Source organism: Diachasmimorpha longicaudata, chromosome 9 (assembly GCF_034640455.1).
Source record: "Diachasmimorpha longicaudata isolate KC_UGA_2023 chromosome 9, iyDiaLong2, whole genome shotgun sequence".
Taxonomy (NCBI): domain Eukaryota; kingdom Metazoa; phylum Arthropoda; class Insecta; order Hymenoptera; family Braconidae; genus Diachasmimorpha; species Diachasmimorpha longicaudata.
The window spans coordinates 4,609,417-4,625,950 of NC_087233.1; the positions used below are offsets into that span (position 1 = coordinate 4,609,417).

A 16,534-nucleotide genomic window follows, 5' to 3' on the forward strand; every position below is an offset into this window, starting at 1 on the left:
CCCCTTCAGCAATCTAATCACTCGCGAAAATTAGAAGACAACAAGGCAAGTTTAATCTTTGAAAATGTTTATTGATTATCTCTTGATTAAAAATAAAATAAGAATAGTGGCGGAATAATAATTCTGCGTTAATTTGAACATTTATATACACATATAATACATCAAACAAAAATTACTCGACAGGAGAATCAAGAATATTTTCTTTAGGCGTTGAAACTAGTTTCGGTAACAATCATAACAATATTTTTGATTTTTTCATTCCGATATAAAAATAAAAGCTATATCTATAAAATAATTCTGGAGTGGAGTGATAAAAAGCGAAAAATTAATTAAACAATAAAATCTGTACTTTCTATTAATTACTTTACTTTGAAAAGATTCATTTTTTTTCTTTAAACAAATTCATCATAATTGAATTATGATTAATTCAGCGATTTAATTGCTAAATAACAAAACTCACTCTTTTCCACTCCATCACTCCACAACAAAATTAATTCTCACAGTAATTAACCGAAGATAATTATCCCAGTTAATTAGTAGGCTCATGTCATTCATAATGACAATTATGACGTTAAGACATACATTATTTGTGACTTATGAAGGAACAATTATTTACATCTCTCAAATTTTAAAAAATTCAAAAATAATAACAAAAAAAAAATTTCAGGCAAATTAATAATAATTCATAATGAGAATAATAAGATTAGAACGCGGGTCAAAAATGACCCCATTGCATATGTGGGGATTCCCCTCCACCACAGATGAATACAAGAGAGCCCCTATTTTGCCCCAGTTTTCATAAAGATCTTCAATTTTTTTTTATTTTGAGAACATGAATTTCTTTCTAACCCACCGGGGCAAAACGGGGAATTCTTATCATGTAATTTCACTTCAGATTGTCTCATCCATCGAATGAGGCAGAGCTCATCTCCGTCAGCTAGAAATGTCCAGTGATATATATATCATATTCCTTGAAAAATAAATTCTCTGTTATCAATTATGCCTGTTAATTGGCATCACATAATTATTGACGTTCATATAAAGCTATAAAATATAGACTATCGAATGTTGTGAAGATAAATCCTAAAGATTATGCAAAATTTTGGCGAAAAAATTTCTTTTTCAAATAGTGAAAAAAAAATAATTTGTGATACCCTGAGTATTTTATAATTTGCACCAGTAAAAAATTATTAATTACCAATCGTGAATTATTTCACAGACGGAAAATTCATCGTAATACTTCGTCATATTTTTCATTACAAAATCTAATGTCAGGATTAATTTACTAGTTAATCCCCAATTAATTATCAATTAATCAATTGATACTGTGATTCATTGAAATTCTAAGTAATTAATTAGATCATCACTGATTATTCAATTGTTAATTAATTATTTAAACATAAATGAACATTCAACGATTGGCATTCCCATGATTATTGTTACTCTCATATTATTATGAAATTGTTATTATTTATTATTGATTATTCGAAGTTTGTTTACCCTCGATAAATGATGTAATTAAACATCGATAATGGGCCTGTGTCATACTTTAAGTACTGGTGTATCTGCTAACGAATGGACACGATTGAATCTTCGATTTCTCAGTGTTGCAATGGCCTCAAGGAGATTGGCCCTTTTGCTAAAAAAATCGGTGATCGGTGCCCCATTTAGGGCTGACGCTAGAAATTGTTCGACTGAAATTGCCCAGTCAGAATCGGCTGATGGAGACGATGTCGAGGGATTTCCATTGCGATCCGGTGACTAGAACAAAAAATCACATTCAAAGGTGCCGCTAAAATCAGGTCTGCCTCCATAGCCAATCGATAGACAGCAAAATTTCCTTAAAAATGAAAAAAAAAAAGATCTCTGTACATGACTTTGATCAGAAGATATTTTGCAAAATTTAATCGGCTTGAAATCGATTCATTTTAATACGTGAAAATCGAACGAATTTTCAAATCCATTCTTAATGTACCGCCCTATGAGCTGGGATCATATGACACGGGTTCATTTTTTTATGAACTTACTCTCTGAATTTGCGCTGCTGACTGAGCTTTTGAGGCTGCTATGAGGAGGCTGTCCTCTGACTCCTCCCTCTCGCAGTAGAATTTTTTTCCCACGTCTCCAAGTTGCAGTAATAATGTCCCTGCGATTATATTGACCCTCAATTATGAGCTACCATTCATGATCATAATTTTACGATCGTCACCATGATTTTACGACTAAAAATGATTTTTCAATCCTCATTCTATGGCTGTGATCATAAACTCATGTAAACGGTCATACGTTTATGACCGTCAATATGATCTTATGACAGCAATTTCATAATCTATCCTCTTCTTCACGGTCTGATCCTATGATTTCCCTAATAAACAAAATCACATACTGACCTATCGATGCGATAGAATGATAAATCTCCTGCTCCTCCGGCTGAGTTGGAAACATGTCATAAAGTGTTTTCCACAGCGCTATAAAATGCCTCTGATTCATCTTCGGCACATTCTTCATCTCCAGTGGACTGTCCTTGGAATCCATCATGGACCTGAGACTGCCCATACTCTGAATCTCCCAGCTCTCCTCCTTCTGTGAATTAACACTCGCCGATCTGCTGAGCTTTACCTCGGCTTCCTCAGCAGCACTGACGGCCATCTCCAATTCACCAAAGCTCTGCTCCATTGTATCGAAGAAATCGGTAGCTTCTGCAGCTACTTCGGCCCCGTCGGAGTGCGTCGGGGAGTCGATGTCCACTGGTGAAAGCAATGGGGGAAGATGAAGAGTGTACAGAAGCTTCAGTCGTTGGGCAGCGTCTGCTGTCGCTGTGATTCCAATCGCTTGCACCAGCTCCCGAAAATTCAGATACCCATCACGATTTCGGTCCATCAATCTGAAGAGTCTTGCTGCGAGGGACTCAGCCTGGGAGCACTTACCCCAGGACGATAGACCACCAAATAGAATACGAAAGAGCTCGAAGTCCACTCGATAAGCCTCGTAGGGGGGCTGAGTTGGGTCATACCGATCAGGCTCTGACTTTCGCTGGCTCATTAGCTCCTCACGAACAAGACTCAGCAACTCCTGCAGCTCATCCGCGGTCATGTATTTGTCGACGATAACACTTCTGATGACATTCTTCTCGATTCCCTCTTCCAAATGCTGGACAACTCGGAGACGATGCTTCAGCCTCAGTCGTTCGATCCGACCGATCGTCAAGGAGCCGTATCTGGAGTAAGCCTCGTAGATGAGGGTCTGAACGGAGATGCTTCTTGGGGGAATGGCCGAGTCGACGGGCCTCGGTAGAACAGGTCCTTCATCATTGAATACCCCACCGAGATAATCCGTAAGGATTTGCATGGCTTCTCCGTCATCCCGACAATTGAGCAGCTTCTCCTGATTCCACTCGAGCACTGTCAGGGCTATTTGGAAGATGACCTTGGCACCGTCGTAGAAGAAACAGTCCATGATGTTGACGGCGCTGCCAGTGGGCATAACACTGAGGAAGATGGTGAGGAACCAGGACAACGATATGACTCTAATTAAACCAAGTTCTTGGAGTTTGGCGTGGAGTGTTGGTAAATGCTCCGCTGCAAGTTCCTCCAGGAGGCCCTGATCGACGAGTGCCCCGACGACCCTTCTATCGTAGTAATCGGGCAAGAGGGACTCGCAGACGTTGCAGAGCTGCCAGAAAGCTGATTCCTCGGAGCAGTAGATCAGGAGGACTGAGGTGACAATGTTCATTGCTTGGCAGTAACCGATTTGGGGATTTCTGCAGGCATAAGCCGAGAGTACCCTTCGAAGGGCACTGATTCCTGTGTCCGATTGGAAGGCCGGGTGTTCGGGTAACGATCTGTGAAGATCCCTCTCAATTTCCTCGTTCGCTTGACAAGATTTTCCGATGGACTGATCCACTAAGGACTTGTAGAGACCCGGATTCATCGCCATTTCATTAATTGCCCCGGAGAAGGTCAGCCAGACCTCACCCCTGAGGGTCTGGGGTACTCCCTGAATCACCAATTTAGCGGTGTCTGTTGTTCTGTAGATGGTTATACCTCGTCCAAATTCACTGAAGTGAATCTCCCACTGTTTTTCCTTAGCTTCCTGCTTTATGGAAGCTTCTGAACTCAATGGAGCCTTGAAGAGGGTCATCAGGGGGGGCTGGGGGGACCAGGATTTTGTCGCTGGAGGTGGTGCACAGGCAGTTGGCAAGTTTAATCTTGTTTTAGCGAGGAGTTCAGAGATCTTTTGAACGACGAAGTCACGATCTTGAATCTGGGCAAAGAGAAAGGAGGATCGTGGAGTTGTCACCAGGATGGACTTGTCCGTTGTGTGCGATGACATTGGGGACTGATCGGCCGCCTCGACCAGCTGGACCTCTCGCAGGGGTATCACCAGGCTGACCAATTGGCGGACACGTGACTCAAAGCACAGATAATTCTGGGAGAGAAAGATTTTACCCCAGACGTGGTGCTTGTCGTAGGGTGTCCACAGTGTGGCGTCTATGCAGCCGTCGAGTTTTTCAACTCCCGGAAGTCGAAATTGTAGGCGATAAGCCTCCGAGTGTGCACGAGCATCTAAATCACGTTTGAGAAATGGCTTCTTCTTCGAGACATTTTTTGAAAGTTTGTGGAGAAGATCGCGATCCTCGTTGAAGCCACTCTTCTCGTCGATGAGTCGCTTCATGGCGATGTTCGTCAGCTGCTCCATCAATGAGTAAGTCTCGGACTTTTTGAGGAACATGCTGAAGTGATGCTCCTTATTATCCCGTGTTACCACCCGAATGCTGTCCGGGAAGAGAAGGGAATTTGTCTTTCCGAGTTCAATGATATCCGCCCATCGTATAATCAGCTTCGTCTCCTTCGTCAGGATGTAGGCGTAAAAACACATGTGATTAACGGACAAGTACAACCAACCCTGGCGAGGTAAACGTCCCTTCCAGTAACTGCACGAGTAGTAATTGACGAGTTTATCGTCCGTGGGGAGACCGAATTGTTGGTGAAATGTGAAGGATGCGGTTTTGAAAGACTCCGGATCCTCTTCCTCCGCGAATTGACAGTCGGGTACGTTGTTTGCGATTATTGATTGAATTTTACAACATACGAATTCGGTTATCTCGTCCTCGGTGTCGAAGGACTTCAGGGTGTCCATCAAGTTGGATTGGAGCCACTCCCAGTCCTGGAGGATCTCCTCGTGGGTGAGAGAGCATGCTACGACTGTGAAATTTTGATGTTTTCAAGCGATTTTTCATATTTTTGGAAAAGGAAATTGGGGACGTCCTCCAGGATAGTTCGGGAGGAAGCGGGACGTCCTGAGGGATAGTTGGGGGAGGGGGGATGCAAGAACAAGGTCACGTGGAGATTGGGAGTGATGAAGGGGATGTTTATGGTTGATTTTTGAACGGATATCGATATTTTTGATGGATGAACGTCCTTGGAACGTTCCCTGGACGTTCAGATCTAGTTTTTAAGGAGCCATTGACGTCCTTTTCGGTTTTGAACGTTCAATGGACGTCTGCGATATGCAATAAGGGATGTGGAAGGGATGTTCGATGGACGTCCATACGATGATGGATGTGTTTCAAGGTCAATGAACGTCTGATGGACATTCTCATTTAATTTTGAACATTCGATAGACGTTCGTGGTTTGATTTTCATCCCCTGAATATCTGGTGGAATTTTGAATGATCAGTCGACGTCCAAAATGAACGTCCGTATTATTATTTTGGACGTCCACTTTAGCATTTTTAATGAGCGATCCCCATTATGTGCCCCCAGGTCCCTGACTGACCCGATAATGATCCGCCAGCTTACCCCAATACACCTCTGACGACGGGGTCTGATGGAGAATCCGGAACGGCGGAGGTTTAGTGTCGAAGACACTGTCAAGGGTCCCAACGAGAATCGAGGACAGGCCCTTCGTTTTACCATGGCCCTTCCGCCGCTGGAGAACAAAGTAGACGGTGGCTGCCTCCGTTACCCTGCGATAATATCAGGTAAGTTTTCGCATTTATTATCCATCCCTTCCCCCAATCCTCTACGATACGACCTTAAGGGTACCACAAGGGCCATGAGGATGGTGAGGGTCAGATATAAAAAAAATTGGTTTGCTTTCTTTGTGAGTGGAAGATCCTGGGGTTTTGTAATTACACGACTGCTCCCCGAATCCTGAGGAATACAAATTCTAAAATGTTGTGAGGGTGAAAAAAGGTCATAAGGGCCAAACAGAAAACAAAATGTTGTTTAATAATTTGTTTTTTGTTAGGTACACTAAGGAAGGGTTTTTTTTATTGAACCCTCCCTTTCTCAACCCCCATAAGATAACCTCAGAAATACCGTAAGGGCCAGAAAGGGTCGTAAGGGTCGAGCATGAAGGAAAATTGTTTTTAATTTTTTTTTCTTATGTAACATTCGGGGGAATTTTTTTTTTTTATTTAATCTCCGTTTCTCCTCAACCTTAATCGAACCTCAAAAGGGTCGTAAGGGCTGCAAGGGTCAGGCACAAAGACATAAAATTTTTTTTCCTCAAGCACAACCGAAAAAAATGATAACTACGTAGAAAAAAAAATGATCTAATACAGTTTATCGTAGCAAATGGGTTATGAGTGTCAAGATAAAAATTTTTTTTGACGTCAGCTGTGTTTGACACACGACAGAATGTAAACAGTTATTATGTTGTGGCTGTTGTAATGAAGAAATCAAATATTTCGATTTGTTACCAGAATGCATTTGCGAGGAGGACCTCCTGTGGTTTTATCCACATATCGATGATTATTTCTGCTGTACATATGGCACCAGGAATCCACACACAACTCCAACCACTCGATTGGTGAGTGATATTTATTTTCTTTTTTGTGAAATATTTTTTTTTCAACGAATACGTGAAGTCAATGGGCCGGAGGAGGAATTATGTCCTCGTGATAATGTGCGAGGGCTTCACGGGTTTATTGTCGTTCGGCCACTGATCGGGGGACATACACGATACGAGGCTGTCGATCGGCTGTCACTAGGGGGCAGCGAATCCTCGGCGGGAGATTTAAATATTATTTTCGTACGATCACATCAATTATCGAGTGGTTATTTCACCAAAAAAAAAAAGGAAATCAACTTTTTTTGGGGATGGATTTTGAGGTTATAAATTTTTGAGTGTCATTAATCACCGAATAATCAATCTCCCCTCTCCCTGACCCCTCGGGACCCCCAATTACTGCGCGCTAATTAATTCCAAAATGAAGTGGTCTGACCAAGCAATTTTGCTCTTCTCAAAATTCGCGATTATCTCCAGCAGGGAGGGTTCTACAATAAAATGTTATATGACACTTTTTCTGCAGAATGAAATTCCCCACAAAAAATGTCTCGTGATATTTTCTCCTGGATCCCGTTCTGCCCCTGAAAATCGCAGTTAATGAACTTTTCTTCAATCATTTTTCTTTCTTCATTAGTAACTCCCTCATTTTGAAGAAACAGTCTTAAATATCAATCGATGATTTCAATGAAATATCGATTTATCGAATCAGGAAATAGGAAACTGTTTTATAAGGGCAATGAAACATGTCAAAGGTCTTCAAGATAATGATTTTTATTGAAATATAAGGAATCTGTACCAGACAGAACTAAAATTACTGTTGGATTTGGTACTACCGGGGTTTTACATATTTTAATACGCGATCATGTGGTACGTGTACTATTAACTTCATCCTCTCAATCATCAATACAATAATGATTTATTCTATAAGTACAGAAAACAAAATAATCGAAGGTACGCACAGTCTATTCTCAATGATAATAAAGAATTAATGATCAGTGATTGAAAAATAAACTCATTAAAAATCCCAGAGGACAGTTTACCCCTCCCCCCCCCCCTTTTTTTTTCCCCTTCACACCATCACTTTACAACTTATAATCGATGATATTTATTTATTTACATTTTCAAGTCAGTATCAATTAATTAAAGAAAAAAAATCTACATTTAGTTTATTACCCATTTCCGCTTATGACTTGCAAGGAAATTTACTATTTTTATTTACAATTTGTACAGTTGGATTTATCATCCTCATTTACAAGTATACATTACAACAATTACTTCGTCATTCATCCATTGTCACTGACGATTTATCAGTTTGATTGAATTTTTCATTGCTTTGTCGATTTATCAAACTAGTGTCAACAAAAATTGTTTCTCGTTAAATGTGATTCTTCCACAAAATGATCATTATTTCAAGAGCCATTGGAGATGGATCGATGATTTTTTATTCATTTTTAAGCTGAAGAAATTTTCGATGAAATCAAGAAAAAAGAAAGTGTTTTATCTCTTTCCGTTCTCTAAATTTTTGAGATAATTTTGCACCGACGACTGGATAAAAACGTTTAGATCGATTCGGAGGACTGACAGTTTTTCTTGAATATCACGAAATCTAGGAGAGATATCAAAATTTTTATCCCTAGCTTTTTTATAGGGCGAATGAGGAACTACTAAAAAGCTTATGACGAAAATATGGGTATCTTCCATAAATTCAGAGTTATTCTAGAAAAACTCAGGTAAACTCGAATAAACTGAGACCGTTGGACCGATCTTCTTTCTAGAATTTTACTAAAACAACCGGGGCAAAATGGGTGACTTTTTTTTTAAATCATCGGAAATTATCCTGACTATCTGATGCGATAGAATTCGCACCTCCAGCTGATCAGGCTCTCGAAATAATTCAGATAATTTGGTTTTCGGTGGTGTTTGCTGAGATATCACTCTTTGGTTCTTCGTAATAACTGAGCCAATTGTTTAATAAATGCTGTTATTGTTGTCTCGTCGCAATGGTATCGAGTACACACTCGTAATACTAGTTTAGTTATTGTAAAAACCTAAAAATTCGTCATTCGTTAGTCATAATAAATAAGCATGGTACATGATTTTGCATTTTTCACTCTCGCCATTCTGTCGTGGTTTTTACAATCTATTTGTTGTTCTTTTAAATTTTTATAGTCAACTATATCACGGATTAACTGGTTTCAAAAGTGCACAAGTGTCACACTGTGTATATGTATTTTTCATGATTTTTCATTCGATCTTTAGTGTTGTTTTTAATGCAAATAAAGATGTTGAGGGGTTTTCATCCCTCAGGGGGGTTCAACAATTGCCTGTGATCGGTTTTTCCGGAGTTCTTTCCCTCGGAAAAAATTTCCCCGACAATATTTTTCCGTGAGTAACAGACGATGGATAATTACACTTGCAATTAAAATTACAAATATATCTGTTTGTTCGGGGAAAACGAATTATTGATTACAATCGCGCAGCGAATACCTAAAAAAATGGAGATATCTTTACTCAGAAAATTAATTCCACGGAAGTTCTTGTTACGGAAAATTATAATTTTGGAAAATTCCCAATCAAGGGATTTGTCCGGAAAATGTTTTCGGGGGAAAAGAACTCCGCTCACCATCGTCATAGTGATGTGGGGTGTCCAAGAGGCTTTAAGGGTTCAAAGGTTCTCACAAAAAGGTCCTTTGATCTTTCGGTCAGAACTATCCTGGTGAACAATTAATTTATTAAACCCAGAACAAGTTTCCATTGTTTTTCGATTTTTTAAATTTTAGTTTCCACCCAATTTATAATTTTCCCTCAGTAACTCATCAAATCAAGATTCTGTGCCAATTGTTGTCTGGAAGACCTACCCTAAAATCTAGATCAAATGATTAGACTCAGTAATCGATGACATTGGACATTTTTACTGTTGGAGAACCTCTTGAGCACCCTCCAACCTGTCATTTCTAACAGGTCGATCACTTATTAATCTCCCCCATCACGATCTCCTCGCAAAATCCCCGTTCGAATGAAAAAGAAAATTAAACTCAACGAGAAACACAATTCAACGATCTCCAAAAAAAAAATTAAATAAAAACTCATTCGTTTTTTTCTCGCCCCTCAAAACTGCAACAACTACTTAAAATTGACTGACAAAAACAACTTTAATTACACCCTTCTAAGGATACATAATAAACAATTCGCAGGTTAAATAGTTCTGATAATTTTCTATTGCATTTGTGGAGAAATGAAGAGAATAAATCAACTCCCATCCCCTGAAAACTCGATTATCTCAGGAACTACTACTGACTCCATGGAAATAAAAGTTATCTCATCAGAAAGCCAGGAAAATTTTCGATTATTTCGTGAAAACTAAACCCTTTTTACCCCCGTGGCCGGAATAAGTGAGAAAAACGAGTCTTCGAGTTTTCTTTTTCCCAATTTTTCTTGAAGCCTGTGGGGCAAAATGGACTTTTTTTTTTTCAAATCGACATAAACTTTCTGGACTATTCATAAATGAGGCCAATAGCGATCAGCAATTTTGAATGGGAGTGAAATTATCCTCAAAAATTAATTATTTTCATTTTGGTTGTGGAATTAAATTACTTCAAAGATGATTTTTTGGGATCCATTCGTTGAAATCGGATTACAAAGACCAAATTTATTGGAAAAAATAGTGTTTAGGTTTTCCACGAGGGCGTACGCCCCTCAGATCTCGCTCTAGAACTACAAAGCCCTTTTTTATGTACAAAATAATGATAAAAAAAATCATAATTCTCGTTTAATACTTGAAAAACATCTTCCATAATTAAAAATAAAATTGTGATAACAATTACCCTTCGGTTTTGTCTATTCAACTGAAAAACAATGATTCGAGAGGTGATTTTAACATCAAATTTTGACCCTTTTCAGTGAGAAAATAATTTATATTTACAATCGATCCGTTGAATTTCATTCTTAGAATTTATTTTTGTGGTTTGGTGAGCCATTCGTTAATTAATGGTCTTTCTTCATTAATTCAGACTATTCATTATTTTTAGCTTCAGGAGAAAGTACTAATTTTAGTGATTTCAATGGATTAAGACCATTTTTTAATGACAATATCTGATTAGGGGTTTGAATTCCAGCCTTTGAGGACAAATTAATGTTGATTATCTTACGATCAACACATAATTAATCATTTGAGAGTTAATTCCACAATTCAGATAATTTATAAAGCAAAAATGAAAAAGACTCCTGATTCGAAGGAAATCCAATAAAAAAATATTAATGTTCAAATCCTGTGATCGACTACATGTGTGAAAGTCCCATTAATCACCGAATAACCAACGTCCCCTCTTCCTGACCCCTCGGAACCCCCAATAAATGCTCTCGAATTAATTCCAAAATGAAGTGGTCTGATCAATCAATTTTCTTCTCCCCAAAATTCGCGATTATCTCCATCACGGGTGGTTTTACAACAAAACATCAAAAGACACTTTTGCTGCAGAATTAAATTCCCCACAACAAATGTCTCTTGACATTTTCCCCTAGATCCCCTTGTGCCTCTGAAAATCGCTTCCCAAACTCAATTGATCAAACTTTTCCTCAATTATTTCTCTCTCTTCACCCCCAACTCTTACCACTTCATCGCGCCCCTCCCCGCCCCCTCAGTACACATCACTCTTGGGATCTCTCTCCCTGAAGAAGCCCTTCTCAGTCTTGCACTCCCTAATCGTCACAGTTTTTAAATTAACAGTGACATCAGTGATAAATACTTGATCAGCAACAGGAGTGATTGAGTGCCAGTAGTCAGTTCCTGGACTCAGGGGCTTGTAGTCCTCAGGTTTTATCAACTCCGGGGATTTTATTGATGTAGGATTATTGTTGTGATGTCCATTGACGATAGACATTAACCTGTTGTTGTTGGTGTAGACGTCTGTGGGAGATGGGGATTTGTGGCCATTGGTGTCTGTCACACCGTTGGATTTTTCCACTTTGTCGAGGGGCCGTTTTTTCGGCGGATGCTCCAGGGGGGTGTCCAGTTGGGGGGATGAGGACAGCGGTGGTGCCCGAGGAAGTGAGGGCGGTGGACCGTGGGGTACATCGGCCTCAGGACGTTTTTTGTCCTGAAGAGCTGGGGCTGGAGTCGTTGGGACTGCTGGCGAGGGCTCGTCTGGAGTCGACTTCACTGATGATGATGACGGTCTTCTCCCGTTCACTTTGTGATTCTGGAAAATATGAGCGATTAGGGGTCATTTATTTTTTGAATTCTCCCAATACTTTTCAAATTTTTTGTAGTTTTTAAAAAGCTTTTTCCAAAAGAAAAAACGAAATTCCAGGGAAGGAAATTTCAAAAATCGAGAAAAAACCCCCCTAGAAATTCTTGATTCAATCTACGCAAAGAAAAAAATCCTCAAAAACGCTTTCGTCTCAAAAAAGGTTTCGAAAACCCCTCAGTCAATTCACATTCTAATCAATTAAAATCCTCCTCCCCCCCCCTCAGAATTAATGAAAAAAATTAATTATTTCTCAACTAACGAAAATTCTGATGACACTCACATGATAAGACGAAGACGTCGCATTTCCCTTGAGTGGCAACAACCTGGGCAACTTATTTGGTGGAGGACTGCTGCCTCCACTACTGGGACTAGTGGTGATGGTGATGCCAATTTTTCCTGACTCCTTACTCAGCACCTCCGACTTCCTCTTGATTCCTGGCTCTCGCCTGGGTAACAGAGGTATGTCGACACTGCTGTTGGAGCTATCAGAGTCACCAGTGAAGGCTGATACTGATAGGTCAGGGGGCGTTGGGGACTCGTGTCCATCGAGGGAACTTGCGATTGTGTCCTCATCTGGGACTGGATTCAATCGCTGGGCTGAGGTACTTCCTGACTCATCTTGGCTGTCTTCACCCACTCTCTCGTCCCCACCTGGCTCCTCCTCCACCACTAGGTTTGCCAGGATTTGCTCCTGTTGATTGATTTATTCATTAATTTCATTGATTGACGAATTGATATTTCAATAATTTTCATTGACTCAGTAATTCCTTTATCAATTATTCTCATTCACTGATGTATTGATTTATATTTTCATTGACTAATTGATTAGTTTATCAATTATTTATCGTGTCGTGAAGAACAGACTGTTGATGTCAATAAGAAATTGACAACGGGTTTAGTAATTTAATTAAAAAGGAAATCCTAGCAATTGCGATAAAAGCTGACTCGACTCATGAGAATAAAAGGAGAAATTAATCTCTGGAGTCCCAGAGACTTGGGAAAATGGTCTTTAATCCTGGGAAATAATTAATCCAAATGAATTATTACATTGTATCGTGTGTCTGCTCTTCGGGGCCTTCTTGGTGCAACGTCACTCCCTTTCTGGCTCTCCTCGTACAGCTCAATTAGCCTCACGTCGAGAATATTCTCCTCTGGCTCCCACGTGTTCCACTTTTTGCTCCAGCCCTTCCATTTCACGAAGTACTCGACCTTTCCCTGAAAGCAAAATCAATTTATCATCCGATCCTACGAAGAATATTTTCCTGAAAAAAAAACTACTTCAACAACCGAATGAAAAACCTCTTCCCCATGGCTTACAGAATACTGGGGCAAAGTAGATCATTCAGTTCTTCCTGCTCTGCATGAGAATCTGCATTCACAACTGAAAAAAGATCCATTTTGCCCCACATTTTCCCTTGAAAATTTCTCTCTCAATTTAATTGTTCCTCGTGATTTCACTCAAAAATGTTTTTATTATTTCGGTTAGGATGTGTTGATGTAAAATGGGTCGTCTTTCGAATCGTAGGGAAATTTTTCGAGTTATTGATCAAAGTTATCATTGTCGCCCCTCATTTCAAGGGCTTCTACCCTAAAAATTCCCTGAATTCCATTTTTTAATTAATTAAGGGAGAGAAATCGAGTAGGCATTCTTAAATCAATATCTCCCGATGAAACCGAGATATTCCAACGAAACAGTTCTCATTTTAAAGTCTCAAAAAGTGTCTTCAAATGGAAAAAAAGAAATTTGAAATCCCCTCAGCCAATCTCTAGTTATTTACTATTGAAAATGATTTATTTCCCTCTCTGTAACCAGTTGCTCTCAATTTTAATCTTTTCAACTGTCTAATAACTCTGAATCTAACGAAGCAATTTGATGGACTCACATCTCATTCCCAAGCCCCAAAGAATGCCCTCAAAACAAAAAAAAAATCATTCAATTCCACTCAGCCGATCTTCATCAAACCCCCATTCAAAAAACAGTTCATTCCATTCTTCTACAATTACTCCCCCCTAATTTTTCCCCTCCACTCTCCATAAAATGTTCAATAACTTCGAATCCAACGATGCGATTCGAACAAATCACATCGCATTTTAAACTCCGAAAATATCTTTTGAAAACAAAAAAAAAATATTTCCAATCCACTCAGCGGATGTCAAATTATGCTCGTCCAATCATCAGTCCCCAAAAAAAATTCTGAATTCAATAAAAAAAAAAAGGGAAAAAAATCTCAATATTTCCCTGGAGGAGGTAAACTCTCCTGATCTCTCCCCCCCCCCTCCCCCCTCCGCGACCCCACCGGATAGACAAACACGAAAGCCCCATTAATCGCGTTCTATCCGGTGTCGCCGTCTGGTGGCAATTTCCCCCTCCCCACTCACCCTCTTTTCTCGCTTCTTGAGTATCCGCTCAGCGGCATAAACGTTTCCAAGATCCATCTCCATAAAAGTCACTGCCACACTAATCACAAAAGAAATTCACTCATTCACTGAAATAAATATCACCACGTAATCCAGATGAGCACCTGATGAATATCTCCACGTGATTTAACACCACAAATTCACCATTCCGTCCGAAAAAATCTGTTTACGTGAGTTTTCACGGCGCATGCCGGATGTTTTCAACTCCACAATGTGGAGGGGAGTCCCCTCCAAAAGAAAAGAAAAGAAAAAAAATCACTAAAAATTTGTTACGAAATACCACAAAATGTTTTTAAAACGGTCTTCACATCCAGTAAACCGGCACAACACGCACATCACACAAGTGTAAATCCTCGTTTTCTCCCAAAAAAAAAAAAACCTGGAAAAAAGGGTCACTCAAACCCTCACTCGCCGCGTCCGGCAATTCCCTAGAATTCACCGGCGGATAAGTCCCCAGGTGTTCTTCAATCTTTGTCAAATCTCATAAATCACAATTTCAAAAAAAAACAAAAAAAATCCACAAAAATCGTTGCACTGCCGGTGCTGACCCCTGTCGCTGATAATTCCCTAGTTCTGTGACGTCAGCGTGTGCCGTAGCTTCTCCCTCGCGGCTCGTAAACACCAAACATGGCGGTTGTCGGGCTGTACGTCGGTATCAACGACATAACAAAACCGCCTATCATCGACGTAATAACAATAAAAAAAAATTTTACCATCGGTCGTTTAAACAGTTCAAAAATCCCTAGGTTCTAGGTTATTTTTCAAACTAGTGATTAACACTTCACAAGATGATACTGAACTTATATAGCACCAGAGGTAACGTACAACGGGTGAGTGGAATACTTTTATTTTTTATTTTTTTTTTTTATTCTCGAAACAACACGCGGCGTCTGGTACATTCACCGGATCGAGACGTACTAGTGTTGGAGGGCTCCTGCCGTACTTCCCTCGGCAAACATCGTCGGTTGGACTCGCCCGACCCTGTTCGGCTACAAACGCGCAGGGGCAGGGGTGGGGGGAGGCAGGGTGGCCGATGGGGGGGCCACAAGACCAGTGGTAGGGGGGGCGTGAGTGGGACAAATCCCGTGGACAAGAGAGAGACACAAAAATGGCTCTGGTGGGGGGGGTTTAGGACAATGTGAAAAGCCGTAGAGGGACGAGGCCACCCCAAGCTATACGTGTTTACCGTGTATCACTGTGTTGATGCAACTGCGCGCGCCGTAACCAACGTTGCCACGTCTACCAACTTTTATTTCACTCAAAATCCAACTGCTGTCTCACTCAATTCACAAAGTATATCCCCCTCCTGCACCGCCTCACCCCGTCCACGAATACCGTTGAACAATTAGCAAATCCAATTCTGACCGTGATGATGATCCTCACTAATGACAAATATTGGCAACACTGCACTGTCACTCAACCACAATTCCATAACCAGTTGTACTCCAACCGTCAGCCCTCGAGTCTTGTGAGGTTAATGTAAATATTACAATTGCAAAAAAAAAAAAAATTTTTTTTATTTCAGTGCGACGAAATCGTCCCGACAGTTTCAACGCGTGCGACCTCGACGATTCCCGAGACAAGAGTGTCCCAGTGATGCCAGATGGGAATTCCCACACGCTTCCCACTCCTCTCGGTGAGTAGTGCGCAGCCTTTAGGGCGCAGTCGGCCCGGCGCGAGGTTTAAATATTTTATTCGGCTCGAATGGCGAGAATGGCAAATTTCTGGAGGCCCACGAGGGTCACGAAGAAAAAGTCAAGCCTCATGAGGGTCATGAGGGGCAACGAGGGTGATAAGCGGGACGAGGACGACGAGGGCAAATTGAAAATCAGACAGCAATTTTAAATAAACAATTTCTATTACCATTCGTAGTTGATAATTCCTTAATATTCAAATGGTTTCATAAACTCTTTTCTAATTCCTTTTTTTTTCTCCGATTTGGAATATCCCGTCAATTTTTTACGAAAGCATTTCCGAAAATATCCGAAAAAAAAACGATCAAGATACTCCGGACAATTCCGCGAACTCGTAACCCTCCTGCGGGCCAATGAACGTCAATGTTTTGTTTTCAC

At 40.3% G+C, this 16,534-nt stretch overlaps 3 protein-coding genes across 6 annotated transcripts in view; 1 reads left to right on the forward strand and 2 right to left on the reverse strand.

Annotated features, from left to right (window-relative positions):
* Window positions 1-50: 50 nt before the first annotated feature.
* LOC135165828 (TBC1 domain family member 9B) lies at window positions 51-6,969 on the reverse strand. Of its 4 annotated transcripts, XM_064127540.1 has the most exons (7): window positions 6,707-6,967; window positions 6,037-6,155; window positions 5,802-5,968; window positions 2,391-5,204; window positions 2,028-2,146; window positions 1,501-1,761; window positions 51-970 (listed from the first exon to the last, which is right to left on the reverse strand). In XM_064127540.1, exons 1-6 carry the CDS (start codon window positions 6,773-6,775, stop codon window positions 1,543-1,545), a joined length of 3,507 nt encoding a protein of 1,168 aa, XP_063983610.1. In that variant the 5' UTR covers window positions 6,776-6,967; the 3' UTR covers window positions 51-970; window positions 1,501-1,542. The 4 variants fall into 4 exon arrangements, with proteins under 4 accessions (XP_063983610.1, XP_063983609.1, XP_063983611.1 ...); XM_064127539.1 differs by having other exon boundaries at window positions 51-1,761; XM_064127542.1 differs by lacking the exon at window positions 51-970 and having other exon boundaries at window positions 1,703-1,840; window positions 6,707-6,969.
* Window positions 6,716-16,534, forward strand: part of Rab26 — a 99,264-nt gene continuing 89,445 nt past the window's right edge. Inside the window, exon 1 of the mRNA XM_064127602.1 lies at window positions 6,716-6,816. The gene's annotated coding sequence lies outside the window, so the exon portion shown is untranslated. The remainder of the gene's footprint in view (window positions 6,817-16,534) is intronic.
* LOC135165851 (polycomb group protein Pc) lies at window positions 7,549-16,052 on the reverse strand. Its single transcript, XM_064127595.1, has 4 exons — window positions 14,424-16,052; window positions 13,092-13,259; window positions 12,325-12,735; window positions 7,549-11,993 (listed from the first exon to the last, which is right to left on the reverse strand). Exons 1-4 carry the CDS (start codon window positions 14,484-14,486, stop codon window positions 11,433-11,435), a joined length of 1,203 nt encoding a protein of 400 aa, XP_063983665.1. The 5' UTR covers window positions 14,487-16,052; the 3' UTR covers window positions 7,549-11,432.